The 14359-nt window shown below is 41.1% G+C and overlaps 1 protein-coding gene across 1 annotated transcript in view; it reads left to right on the forward strand.

The window, feature by feature from the left end:
• Positions 1 to 14359, forward strand: part of exoc2 (exocyst complex component 2) — a 45646-nt gene that overhangs the window by 11038 nt on the left and 20249 nt on the right. Inside the window, exons 3-6 of the mRNA XM_084011730.1 lie at positions 1429 to 1605; positions 2794 to 2920; positions 5403 to 5516; positions 10521 to 10645. Of these exons, the coding sequence (XP_083867856.1) occupies positions 1429 to 1605; positions 2794 to 2920; positions 5403 to 5516; positions 10521 to 10645 (543 nt within the window). The remainder of the gene's footprint in view (positions 1 to 1428; positions 1606 to 2793; positions 2921 to 5402; positions 5517 to 10520; positions 10646 to 14359) is intronic.

Raw genomic sequence — 14359 nt, forward strand, 5'->3', positions numbered from 1 at the left:
TTCTTCTCCCCCTCCGGAATAAGAATTTCATCACTTTTTCACTATTTAGGTTTCACTTTCATTACAGTTTAATAAGTTAACTAACAAAACTGTCTAAAGATAAACAACTTAAATGTCAAGCATTTTTGTAGGGGGAAAAAGTTTAGTACTTTATTTTAACACATTTATATGTAGCGATTATTTCTTTTTTATTTTTAACTGGCTCTTTACATTCATGTTTGAATATATAACAAGTATTTTCCAAGTGGAAGCAGTTTTGTTTAAATGTATTTCACCATTTCATTATGCAATTTTAAAACTTGTTAGATCAAGTAAATGTATTTTACATGTTAATAAAAAGTGAATTTGAAGTGGTCTTTAAAGGTTTCAGTGAAAAAAAAATCCACTTTAGTAGAGAAAATAAACAAGCAACTTAAAAAAAAAAAAACTCCTTCAGACCAACCAAATAAATGACCAAGATATTTTAAGGTTATATAAATCATTTTTTCATCTACTGTGGCAATACTGCCAACTCTGTCTGCAGCAACATCTTTGTTTCTGCAAATATTTAGATACTGTATGCGCAGTGTGAGAAAATCAGGAGATGATCAAAAATGTAAAAATAGTTTTTTTTAAATAATGTTCAAGATTCACACAGATGGTCTGCCTCCATCTAGTTCTCATTATTTGTTTTGAACGTCTCACTTTTTCTGTGCCGATTTTTTTCCTTCATGTTCGCCAGTCAGCGAAGGTGGGGAAAGGGGGGCACAGTCCACTCACACACTGCTCCCAGCTTGGAAAGCCGTGCTCTGGCCAGTGATACGGTTCTATTCCTGACTGTGAATGTCCCTAGGGCCTGGAATTAGACAATTACATATGCACAAATGTGTGTGTGTGAGTGGTTATGTATTCAAACTAAGTGGCCGGTAGAGAACAGAGGCAGGAAATGGGGCTCTAATTGCCATATTATTCACGGTTTTATGGGCTATTTGTGAATCAGCTTTCACATGCTTTTATGATGTTTCATTATACACACGTGAAGCTTTCTGAATCCCCTCGGCTGGAACTGTCAGTAATCCCTGTGTCGGCCTTCGAGCGTCCAAATCATTTTCAAGTGGGCTTAGAAAGAGGACAACAGATGTCGGGGCAGAGTGCACAATGTGCCAGTAATGGGCCACTTAACACTGAAGTGACACACGTTAGCTTAAAGGAGCTGAGTGAGAGGAAGGAAGGTCACGGCCACCCACACCCATCGTGACCTCAACTTGAACTTTGATCCCCTGGTGACAGTTTGACTAAACTTGCTGATAGACGCCAAATCTGTCTCCGTGAGCTCCTCTTGTTATAGATTGTCTGTGTGTGTCGGTCCTACATGTTATTTATTTGTGCTGTCAATCTGTGGCTGTATCTCTCACCCTTTTCACCTCCCCCCCCCCTCTTCCATCTCAGGTTTGTCGATCTGCGGACATAACTGCCTGCTGACAGCCGAGTGGATGTCAGCCAGCAAGATAGTGTGCCGTGTCGGTCCTGCCAAGGACGACAAGGGAGAGATCATCGTCACCACCAAGTCCGGAGGTCTCGGCACCTCCACAGTGTCATTCAAGCTGCTCAAGCCAGAGAGGATTGGTAAGACTTAAAATCAGTTTTATTTGCTTGACAGTAAGAGCAGATGAAACGTTTAAGTGATTAAACTCTTTTTAAAAATGTATTAATATCAATAATAACTGGACTGTTTAGTCAGTAAAGTGTGAGGGGAAAAAATAAAAATGTGCATTTCCCATGTTCCCAGAGCCCAATAAATAATTAAAAGTGGAGATAGGCAGCAAGTTTACTCAGCCCAAAATGACGTGTTTGTTTCAGAGGGCTTTGCAATCTGTATCACACCATCTCTGCTAGCAACCGCAATTCTGACATTTTTTTATACAAGTCATATCAGGATAAAAAAAACCTGGCAGAACCCACGGGAAGAGCAACAGAGGAGGGATCATACAGTGGGCACCATTTATCTTAAAAAACACACAAGCACTTGGAAAATAAATTCAAGTTCACCACTGTGGCAGTACATTGATGAAAACACTAGAAATGTTCAACACACTTGGTTGCTTGATTTGTGTGATGTAATTCGCCGAAGTCAACCACGCAAGTGAGCTAACAATGTTATTTTCGTTTTAACAATTTGATTCCAATATTATGGTAAATACTGGCTGTACACAGCATTGGCCTTTCACTAGTTAATTATGTGTCCTCAAAGCTTCTGGGTCTGTGTATGACTTTTTTTAATTTGCAGCACATTTCTTTATGCAACTTATGTGATGTTTAATTGGTGTATGTGATTTTAAATTGCTGAAATTGATTTTTGTTGTTGTTGTTGTTGCAGGTTTTCATAAATGCAATGCATGTGTTTCTAGATATTTTCATCATTTACTAGTTTTCCTTATTTGCATGTAGTTTCTAAAGTGAGCTCTCTTGCAGCCATTTAATAGGTGCTGCATGTACAGAGGAGAGTAGACAGAATTTACACTAGTTTAATTACAGTACGGAGAAACATTGGAAATATTCAAATAAAAAATGTAATATAATATCTGGTTCTACATTAGTGTGTGTGTGTGTGTGTGTGTGTGTGTGTGTGTGTGTGTGTGTGTGTGTGTGTGTGTGTGTGTGTGTGTGTGTGTGTGTGTGTGTGTGTGTGTGTGTGTGTGTGTGTGTGTGTGTGTGTGTGTGTGTGTGTGTGTGTGTGTGCGCGCGCACACATCTGGGATGTGTTGTCGAGTCCATTGATGTGTGTCTCCTCTCCTGCCCCGCCCTGTCCTGCAGGTATCTTGGACCAGTCTGCTGTGTGGGTGGAAGAGATGAACTACTACGACATGAGGACCGACCGCAACAAAGGCATCTCCCCTCTCTCCCTGCGACCCAGCAATCCATTGGGCATCGAGATAGACAAGTAGGGCCGGAGAACACGCGAACACACGCACACAAACATCGCTCAGCACAATCACACCGCCATAAACACACACGCTCTAGTCACCGATTCATGGTTTACATCCCTAAACAGAAACAAACTCTCCCCACATGCAGGCGTTTGAAATATTATGCCACAGCAATGGCTGAACAGCCTCTAACCGCTGCTCACAGGGAGTGGAAACAGAATGGCTGTGTATAAAGCAGAGGACAGCGATAGAAAGGGATTTAGAAAGAACTAAGGCAGGGACCCACACACATGTTTGTATACTGCCTCGGAGCAGGCAGCGTGGTGCTGCCTCCCACGCGCCTGGCAGCGAGTGCAGCAGTTGTAATATATAGTTTGTGTTGTCAGGTTCTGGCATTTCTGGGTTGGTGTTTGTTTGGTTTAGAGGGGCCGGGGGCAAGTGACCGCTCGTGGCCAGAGACGAGACCCCCATAAACAGGCTGCACCATTCACACTTCTCCCAGGGTTGCGTTAAACATCCAGCACAAAAACAGTCCACACAATTCTCTTTGGTAGTAGTGTGTTGATCAGATACAGGAAGAGTTTTAGACTAAAAGACTCCTTGAGGCATTCAGTGACGGAGCAACTGTTTGAAAAAGAGCATCATTCTTATGCGTATCTTTATGGTGATGTCACTTGATGGTTATCCATCTGTAGATGTTTACACCAGCTATTTGCTACATCATACAAAGCCTAGATATTATGTCAGTGAAAATTCAAAAGTCACTAGATTAATAGGGGTTTGAGCTCAGACCTAAATATTTCCACGTGCTCAACTACAAAATTAGTGACAAATAATAAAGTCTGCATCATTGGATTCCCCCACACTGAACTTGACAATACAAACAATAAAACCAAGTTATATACCCATGTATTGCATGTTACAGACAATACTGCAAAAATATGAATAGTTTATATTGTTTATGTGCGTGTACTTGCAACCTATTTACACACGACGAGGGCTTTTCTAGCCAAGACATTCCTTACGTTTTAAATGTGCATCTCACTTAAGTGAAAGACAGCTATAAGTTACAAATAATCTAGTTAAGGGTTTAACACAAACTCAGTGATGCATTTTTTGTTCGATATTTATTGCCAATCCAGGACTGGAGAGAAAACTGGCTCATCTGGTCAAATAATTGGTTTCTTGTAATTTGTTACACAAGCCACATTCTCTGTCAGAGGTGTAACACTTGGATAATGACGGAGTAAAACTCCTCGGCTGAACGGCCAAGCTTAAACAGCAGAAAGCTTCAAACCTCTCTAGTTTCTGTCTTCTTCAAACTGAACACATGCGAGAGCTTATGGAGGCATGTGAATTATATTAGGAAGCTGGTGAGTGCCCTCAGCTAACCTTGTTTATTGTCATTCAAACACACCATTTGAAGGTGCAGAAAGGGACTCTAATGCTCATTCAATGCAAAATATGAGAGCAATAGTTGCACAACCGTTGTACTGTCTTCAGTCATCACCTTCGTTTGGTATCTCCTGAGCTAAACTAAACCAATGAGGTTTATAAAGTGACCAGTAGCATTTTGTGATCCTGTATTTCCCGCAAAAACACTCACATCTTGTACATTTCAATTGTTTGAATTTCACCTCACAGAACAGACTGAATGCTTTAAAACACACAACACTTAACTTGATGAAGGTACATTTTATGTTTGCAATTTCACTCAGTTTCTCATTATAACCATTACAACACCATACCTGCAGTTATAATATTCAGAGTGCAATGTACTGCATGTCCTCCTTATGCACTTTCACTGCTGTGATAAGGCGATGTAACCATCAACTCTACAGAAATAACATTATGTCACGTACATGAATGAGTGTGTTTGTGTTTGTACTTACTGCTAAGTGCTTCTGGTTTTCTGTGCTTGTGTTTGTGTGTGTGCATACGTCACCAAGATTTTCTGTTTCACGTACCTTAGACCTTAATACTGTACTGCTTGTGTGTCGTTTTTTCCTTTTCATACGTGTGTGTGTAACTGCAGAGTGGGTGGCGGCGGTGGTGGGGGGTTTGGTTTGTGTAGGCCACGGGTCATTAGTAGAGATCAAGCTTCCCTAATGAGTGCTGGGTCCTCCAGGGGCACCCAGGCGTCACACACTACACTTCCCACGCCAAGCTCTCCCAGCCTGGCTACTTTTAGGCTACACACTGCCCCCTGCTGGGGAAACTGAAATCATATAAATAATTATCTTACAATTTATTTATTTTTACAATTTTTCACAATTTACACAATTATTTTGCCAATCCATTCTCACTCACAATTTTTCATTTAGATATTTATACATTTATTTTTCTCCAATTTATTGTCATTACATGAGTGGAACACATGAGTGTTTTCTACTTGTAATACTGTATACAGCTGTACGTTGTAAATATTTTAATACAGTGTTCTTCTTTGTATCGTCTTTATACTGTGTTCATCTGCTTTCATCTGTTTTCTCTCAGAGGACAAATCCTACAGAAAGACATGGAGATAACTTTCCCTGGAATGAGTGGAGACTTCACCAGTGAGAACTTCTCTGCCACCTGGTACCTCATAGAAAACCACACAGGCTCCAGGTAGGTTCCTTGTTATCTCTAATCTTAAAATATCCCTCAGAACTACTAATATGTATGTTCTCAACTGAAGTAATTAGACAGGCAAAACTGAGGTCAATGATTAATTGGTGGAAATGCTTTCAAGCATTTCCAACCTATGTTATCCTAATCTTTATTTTTCTTTTTCTTCTTCCGTACGTTTTTTGGTCGCCTCTAGCTTCTGCATACTTTCAGCTACAAAAACCATTCAGCTATCAAAATGTTCAGCTTTTTCAGCTCTTTCCGGGATATCTTCAACATTTTTTCAGCCTTTCATACTTTTTCATATATTCATCCTTTTCCATATTTTTTTTTCAATGCATTCCTATGGAGATCAGCCTAAAAACCTATTTAACATGCTCCTCTTTGAAAAGCATGGCAGTCTGCATACTTCCACCTACAGACGTCATTCAAATTTTAAAACATTCACAAAACCTTCAGCTATTCAGCTATTACTTTTCATTGTGATATCTATTACAGTTTTTAAATTATCAGTGTTTAAATATGATGCTGTTTTCAGACTTTTTTTGAGTTTTCAATGGGTGTGTATTGCGCGGAACCTTCTGGGCTAGAGTGCGTGACATCAACAGTTAGAGTGTGAGGGCTTCTCAGAGTTTTTTCCTTTCCAAACTCCTCCCGGCCACGATCTTCACTCTACAGACGTGATATTTTCCAATTTTGTAGACAAACTTGTCCTGTCTCTCACAATGTGCTCAAAATCTCTGTGAGTTTTACAGAATTTGAACTAGCAACCTCTAAGCGCGGCCAAGTCAGGTTTTCTCGTCATCCGCTCCAATGTTAATTTAGAAGCAGATTTTCAAAGAAACCTGATATGAACAGCATTTCTAACTCGCCCTAGCGTCCACATTTCTGACACTAGGAAAAAATAAAAGTCATCAGTGTCTTCAGCCAAGTCTTGTGGCGCTAACGGTGCGAAAATTTTGGCGATAGGAGTTTCGGTGTGAGCGTGGCATGCTTTTGTTCGGACCCATGCGCAGAGGGGGAATTGAGCGATAGAGAGAAGCAGAGAGACGCTCCAAAGCAGTCATACACACGCAGCAAGGGCCGTTGCCATGGTGACAGCACTGTGTGGCACTGATCTTCATAACTGACAGCAGGTGTGCTCTGATTGGAGGACAGGAATGTACTAAAACTACATTAGTAGTGGGATATGTAGTTTTTTTAGTCAAACCTCTTCAGCTCAGCCATACTTTCACCTAGAAACTCCATTTAAACTTTAAAATGGAGTACTCGGTAGTACTTGAGTGACAGCTGAGTTCAGTGACCTGTACCTAGTAGTTCTCAGTACTTGAGTCTCAGTAGTACTCGGTAGTACTCGGTAGTACTTGAGTGACAGCTGAGTTCAGTGACATGTATTGCTTAACAGTTGAGTGCGAAGCACTCAACTGTTTTACAATACATTGTACCTAGTAGTTCTCAGTACTTGAGACTCAGTAGTACTCGGTAGTACTTGGTAGTACTCGGTAGTACTCGGTAGTACTTGAGTGACAGCTGAGTTCAGTGACCTGTACAGGGAAACAGTTGAGTGCGAAGCACTCAACTGTTTGACAATACATTGTACCTAGTAGTTCTCAGTACTTGAGACTCAGTAGTACTCGGTAGTACTTGGTAGTACTCGGTAGTACTTGAGTGACAGCTGAGTTCAATGACATGTACTGGGAAACAGTTGAGTGCGAAGCACTCAACTGTTTGACAATACATTGTACCTAGTAGTTCTCAGTACTTGAGACTCAGTAGTACTCGGTAGTACTTGGTAGTACTCGGTAGTACTTGGTAGTACTCGGTAGTACTCGCTAGTACTCGCTAGTACTCGGTAGTACTTGAGTGACAGCTGAGTTCAGGGCATATTTTCACCTAGAAACTCCATTTAAACTTTAAAATGGAGAGACGAGTGGTGTGCTCTGATTGGTGGACAGGAATGTACTAAGAACTACATTTAGTAGTGGGAAATGTAGTTTTTTTAGTCAAACGTCTTCAGCTCGACCATACTTTCACCTAGAAACTCCATTTTAACTTTAAAATGGAGACACGAGTGGTGTGCTCTGATTGGTGGACAGGAATGTACTAAGAACTACATTTAGTAGTGGGAAATGTAGTTTTTTTAGTCAAACGTCTTCTTCTCATCCATACTTTCACCTAGAAACTCCATTTAAACTTTAAAATGGAGACACGAGTGGTGTGCTCTGATTGGTGGACAGGAATGTACTAAAAACTACATTTAGTAATGGGAAATGTAGTTTTTTTAGTCAAACGTCTTCTGCTCGGTCATACTTTCACCTAGAAACTCCATTTAAACTTTAAAATGGAGACACGAGTGGTGTGATGAGCTGTGATGAGTGGCTGGTGAGATCAGCCTAAAAACCTCTTTAACATGCTCCTCTTTGAATAGCATGGCAATCTGCATACTTTCAAACTTTTTGCATATTCAGCTTTTTCAATATTCTCTTCAAATATTCAGCTTTTTCAAACTTTTTGCATATTCAGCTTTTTCAATATTCTCTTCAAATATTCAGCTTTTTCATACTTTTGCACATATTTAGCTTTTTCAATATTCTCTTCAAATATTCAGCTTTTTCATACTTTTGCACATATTTAGCTTTTTTAAATCTCTTATCAATAGGAGTTTCGGTGTGAGTGTGGGAAGCTTTTGTTTGGAGGGTGCGTCGAGCCAAAATTCTGACAGGATTTACAGTCACACAGACAGAGGGTGTGGCTTTGATCTTGAGAAGCACAGCAGGTGCGCACTGATTGGTGGACAGGAGCAGTCAGTAGGGGTGGAGTGCTTAGCTATTTTTTTTTAACTCTCTGTCTAATAACAATGACTGTCAATAATAAAGTTTGAATGTCGGCCATTTTATCCTTCTCTGACAGAAGACAGACAGACAGACAGACACACACACACACACACACACACACACACACAGACACACACACACACACACACACACAGATAGAAAGACAGACAGACAGAGAGAGAGAGAAAGCGGGACAGACACAGAAAGAGATAGGGACAGACAGAGACAGAGGGACAGACACAGAGACAGAGGGACAGACAGAGAGACAGAGAGAGAGAGGGACAGACACAGAAAGAGATAGGGACAGATACAGAGACAGAGGGACAGACAGAGAGATAGAGCGAGAGAGGGACAGACAGAGAGCGTGATGGACAGATAGATGACATATGACATCATGACATATGACATCGTCAGCGTGATGGACAGATAGAGAGAGGGGGGGACTGACAGACAGAGAGACAGACAGACAGAGAGTGAGTGAGACAGAGAGAGACACACAGAGAGAGAGAGACAGACAGAGAGTGAGACATGAGAGAGAAAGAGAGAGAGAGAGAGAGGGACAGACATTCAGCTTTTTCATACTTTTCACATATTCAGCTTTTTGAATATTCTCTTCAGCTATTCAGCTTTTTCATACTTTTCACATATTCAGCTTTTTGAATATTCTCTTCAACTATTCAGCTTTTTCAAACTTTTGCACATATTCAGCTTTTTTGAATATTCTCTTGAAATATTCAGCTTTTTTAATATTTTCTTCAAATACTCTGCTTTTTTAATATTTTCTTCAAATATTCAGCTTTTTTTTCAGTGTTGCTTCAGCATTAAAGCATTTCCACGTATTTCCGCAGGAAATGCATTTTCTAGTTAATTACCTGTTGCTTGTGTGGGTATACCAATCATTTATAGTGGGATTCCAGCACGTCCTGAAATGTAAATGTAGATGTTTTCTTCTTTTTCTTTTCTCTAATACTCTTTTATGATAGTAAACTATTAGGGGTGTGAATCTTTGGCTTCACTTCGATTCGATTAACGATACAGTAGTTGGCGATTCGATTCAAGGACGATTTTTTCTTTTTGTAACGATTCTATTCGATTCTGTAAACCACGATTCGATTCAGTAACTTGGGACAAAAATTCTATATCCATGAAATAAACCTGCAATAATGTGAGTGAGACTATCTGTATTCTTCTGAAAGGTGAAAAATAACATATTTATTCTAGAAGTAGTCCTGCATAATATTTTATGCTGAATACAAAAATGTAATTAAACATTGCTCAGTTATTTTGAACATTTTTCAATAGACTACATGCTGCCAGGGGAGAGAGTGTCTTAAACGTATTAAAACATTAAATCATAAGAATCACGATTCATCCGATTAAATGCATTTATATCGATTATTAAGCAGATCCATTTAGTAGAATCTATAGGACTGACTATCGATTCATCGATTAATCGAATGAATCGTTACACCTCTATAAACTATATATTTATTTGTTTTTTTATTGTTGGAAAATGAATCAATGATAAACTATTCTGTAGTCACAGCCCTATAGTACAGACTGGGACTTAACTAAAAATGAGTGACAGAATGCATGGTGGGGGAAAAAACTGAAAATTTTACGTTCATTTTGAGGTTATAGCGTCTTGGCTCAATCTTCATTTCTGTTCCTTCAGAGAAGAGTAAGATCTGTAGACAAGGCAGCCTGCTGACCCAAAAGCCCAGTTGACTGTCATGGCAGGGCAGAGGAGAGTTATTTTGGACTCTCCTGGCTTCCTCTCCCCCTGCTTAGCCTTCCAGTAACCCAGACCCCAGCATCCAACATGACCAGGGGCCTCTGTTTGGACCTTGCTGGGCGACTGTTTCTTCCTGCGGAGGAAGCCTCAATCTAGACACTCACACAAACACTCATACTGACATTGGCCGAATGTTTAAGTGTGGTTGACTTTCTGACATACATGACTTCCGTTCTGGCTTTTTAAATATGACAGTTTGCTGCTTTTCTCCATTTGACATTGGAGCAATTTCAAGTGTTGTCATGGGAATTTTTCCAAATGCTGTTGACTAAAACAATGAATTGATTACCTAGAAAACAAATTAATTGAGTGAAGGGAATTACAAATCGCAGGCCTTGATATAATTGCATGATGGTTTTGTTTCTGTTTCCTTAGCTTTGAGCAGTTGAAGATAGGAGCCAATAATCTGAAGAAGCAGGCTACTAAGAAGAATGAGGGGAGTCTGGCCTATGTGAAAGGAGGCCTCAGTACATTCTTTGAGGCCCAGGATGCTCTTGCAGGTGAGAGAAATTAACACATTTTTGTGTGCTGTGGAATCGCACCGAATGACCTTCAATTAATACACAAACTTCCAAATCATCACTCTTCATCTCTGCTCAGAAAAGAGGTTTTGATATTTGGAAAGTGCAAGTGCGTGTCCCTTTATTTTTTCCCCTTCACATGCGGTTTACCAGTGGTTGATTAAAGAGGCTCATTTGGACGCTGTGTGAAAACCCTCCACTTCGTACTACGGTTACACCAGCCAACCACAACACGGCTAATTCGCTTTCATCAAAATGAGATCAGCTCTCACCTGTCACACACAGTCTCACTCCAGCCTAGAAGTGGACACACACACATAAACACACGCACATTTGGCTACGTAAACCTCCAGATGCCAAAATGATTTCAGGACTGACTGACTGCTGTCGCTCTGCCAGGTACTTCAAATCAATTGTTCGCTCCATCATTCATATTTTTGTCTGTTTACGCTCTCCTCCCGCCATAACCGCTCAGTTACTTCCCCTTACTATTTATACGTACACTTTTCTGCCTCCATCATTATTATTATTGCTTTCCGTATGTTTGTGTCCCGGTTGGGAGAGAGGCAATGTTTTCATTGTTAGTGGCTGAATCTAAATAAACGGAGCAGCCCAACACAATGCAGGCTAGAGTATTAGGACTGATAGTGCTGATAACAGACCCAATATGACCAATGGGAACAATGCACAGTCATTCTCACGTTCGGGCTGAGCGTGCCTACTGTGTGCCCGCTGCCCCAATGGGAAATGTACAGTGTCTACAGACAGAGGAAGCAATACACTAAAGATAGACTTAGGTGACCTGTGAACCTAGGGTGCATAATGATGGTTTACGACCTCTGTGACAGAATAGCATTCATTATAAATGAACGACAACAAACCTGCTCCCTGATCAACAAGTAGGCTACAAACAACACAAAATACAACATTATTAAGGAACAGGCAACATAAAAATACGAAAGATGGAATATCATACAACTCCCACTTTTCAAAATGTCAATTCCACAAAAACATAGTCTGATTTTCACACCAGCAACTTGTCTTAAAAGTTAATTTTAAAGCTTTCTGACTCCTGCCTTCTTTTCATGACTCATTACCGCACTACAACATCCTTCCTCGGCCGAGGTTGGGTTGTCAGTCATTAAAAAATGAATTGGTAGCCCAGAATGGATAGCTGAAGTGGAGATATTCTGTAAACCAGGTATGGTCCGCCAAACCGACATACCAGCCGACATGCTGCACGCAGCAAGCCAGCTCTAGACTGCTCTGCAACAGCTCACTGCTAGGCCGAGGCAGCACAGCTGTCTGAGCAACTGTGAATCCTTTCTTTGTCTCTCAGCGGCATTTGGCAGGTCTCTGTTGTTCTTAGGCGTTCCAAATGGACCTCACCTGAGATGTAGCTGTGAAAATTTAAAAGAAATTAGCTGTGAAAAAAAAAAGAAATTAACAGGTTCCTTGTGTGTTCTCCTTGTTCAAAATAGGCTATGTTAGAAGTTACTGTAGTGCTTCCAGCCCCATCAATCACCATTAAGACATTTTAGTCTCCTCTCCTGTTTATTTTCACTTCTGCTTGCATGTGAGATTTTTATTGATGGCTTTAATGGAAGTCTGGAGTTTCTTTTTAATGCAAGTGTGCTGCTGCTGGAGAGGTGGAAACAAGAAGGAGAAGCCAAATCTGGAAAAAGAAATGAGGCGGACAGAAAATATTTAGAGCAAACAGCAGGGCTCTTGACTTCAATATCCGTGGGGTTTCTCTGCCTCCCTCTCTTTCTTGTTCCTACTAATTGCTCACTATGCTTGCTAACCATCTCCAACAGATATGACAAAACGAAATGCTCTTTTTAATGCACTTTAAACTTTGTGCTTCAGCACACAGTTTAGACGTTTGCAAACCACAAATCTTGTTTATTACAGTGCTGTTCACGTTAGATAGCTAATGTCGGCCAAAAGGAGAAACGACTGGGAGCTCCGGCCAACTTTTTATGCTAGGGTTGTATTTTTTGGAGAATGTGTGATCAGGTTGCATGGCCTCAAAACATTTGCACGGTTTAAGGATTGAGCTGCACTCAGATCAGCATTGATTCTTTTAACAGAAGTGTCTATAAGCACGTGTATTTTGTATTGAAGCAAAGGATCCCATCCCAACCACCACATATAGGGGTTGTCTGAAAAATGTGATATTTTAACTTCAAGAGCAAAGTATGTAACGATGGGTGGCGAACGTGGGACAAACCGATGCATTAAAAGCAGAACTGCATGTCAATAAAGCAGCATCGCTGACATTACTGGATCTCAGGGTCAGACAGGGTTCACATGAAGTCACAGGTAAGATGCTCTAGATGTAAACTAACTTTTGGTATGTTACTATATATATATTACTGGGAACAGAAACTGCAAGTATATTTTGTGGCCAAATGGACATTTAATCAAATAATGTAGTTTCAGGCTATATGTTGAATTTTTAGCATATTTTATAGTGGTCTGATTTTTATGCTAGAAATCCTTTTGTCCACCCTATTGGCAGATTTATTTTTTATATAATATTTTAGTTGTTTTTGGAGAAACAAGGGGTCCTGTAAACACTCCATGCGAACCACCACTGACTGTTGAAAGATATGGAAGGTTGTGGCATGGCAACTGTTTGATGGTGGAGCCTCAGTGACAAATTGAGGCATGTATCTGAGACCGAGCTGCTCTGGCTGGCTGACTGACTCGCTGACTGACTGACTGACAGACTGTCAGGGAGTCCAGCGTTGTTTCTACTAAAATGTTGAAAATTTGAGGTTTTTCATTGTTGTGTGAACAGGAAGTCTCCCAGTGATGCAGGAAGCCGAACGGCTACCTTGTTCCAAAAATGCCAGATTCCCAGGGCCTATTCCCTGAGTCCCCAGCCCCGACAGGAGTCAAAACATCTCCAGCTTTAGAAACCAGGAACACTGTATTTTTATTCTGATTCGTTTTTTTTTCCCTCAACGGTTCCAGGAAGTGAAGCGGGAGCTCTTCCTCAGGTCTTGGCTGCATGTGTTATCCGGACTCTGACCTGATGTTTAGGTTAGCTGTGACGTCATCAGTCCTTCGCTGTGTGACAGATGCAGAGCACACACAGCTGGCAGCAGGGCAAAGGGGAGTGTGGAGACGCGAAGCAGACCTGCAGTGTCTTAGCCTTCCTGTGTGTTCAGCCCCATCAACCCTGTGCTCTCCCATGTCTACGTGCCTTTGTCCTAACCTGCGTCTGTCTGCATTGTCTGCCAGTCGGCGAGCAGCGAGAGGTCAACGCTAGGGCCAGCGACGTCCGTACTGATTAGGCAGTGGCATGTTTGAACAGTGCGTTTTAGGAATACCTCGGTCTCTGCCTTGAGGCTTCTGTCTGTCAAAGTGGACCCACATATTTATTTACAGAACTCGCCCCCTTCACTTTGCCTCGCGTTCCCTCTGCTGCCTCCGAGCTCCACTAACAGTAAGCAAGGAGGAGGAAGGCAGGGACGTGGGGAGACCCGGAATTTGTTATACTTTTCCTTTTTTCCCCCAAATGTTTCTGTCTCTCGACTTCATTCTTGAGATGTCTGTCTGTTGCATATTTGAATCGCTCCCCAAGTATGTATGAGAAGGTCTCCTAAGCCTTCTCCACCTCTCTTCCACTCTGTCAATAAACCCACACTGCAGCTCTCAGCACCCAGCTGCCCACTACTGCAC

The sequence above is a fragment of the Eutrigla gurnardus genome, assembly GCF_963514095.1.
Source record: "Eutrigla gurnardus genome assembly, chromosome: 6".
NCBI classification, from domain to species: Eukaryota; Metazoa; Chordata; class Actinopteri; order Perciformes; family Triglidae; genus Eutrigla; species Eutrigla gurnardus.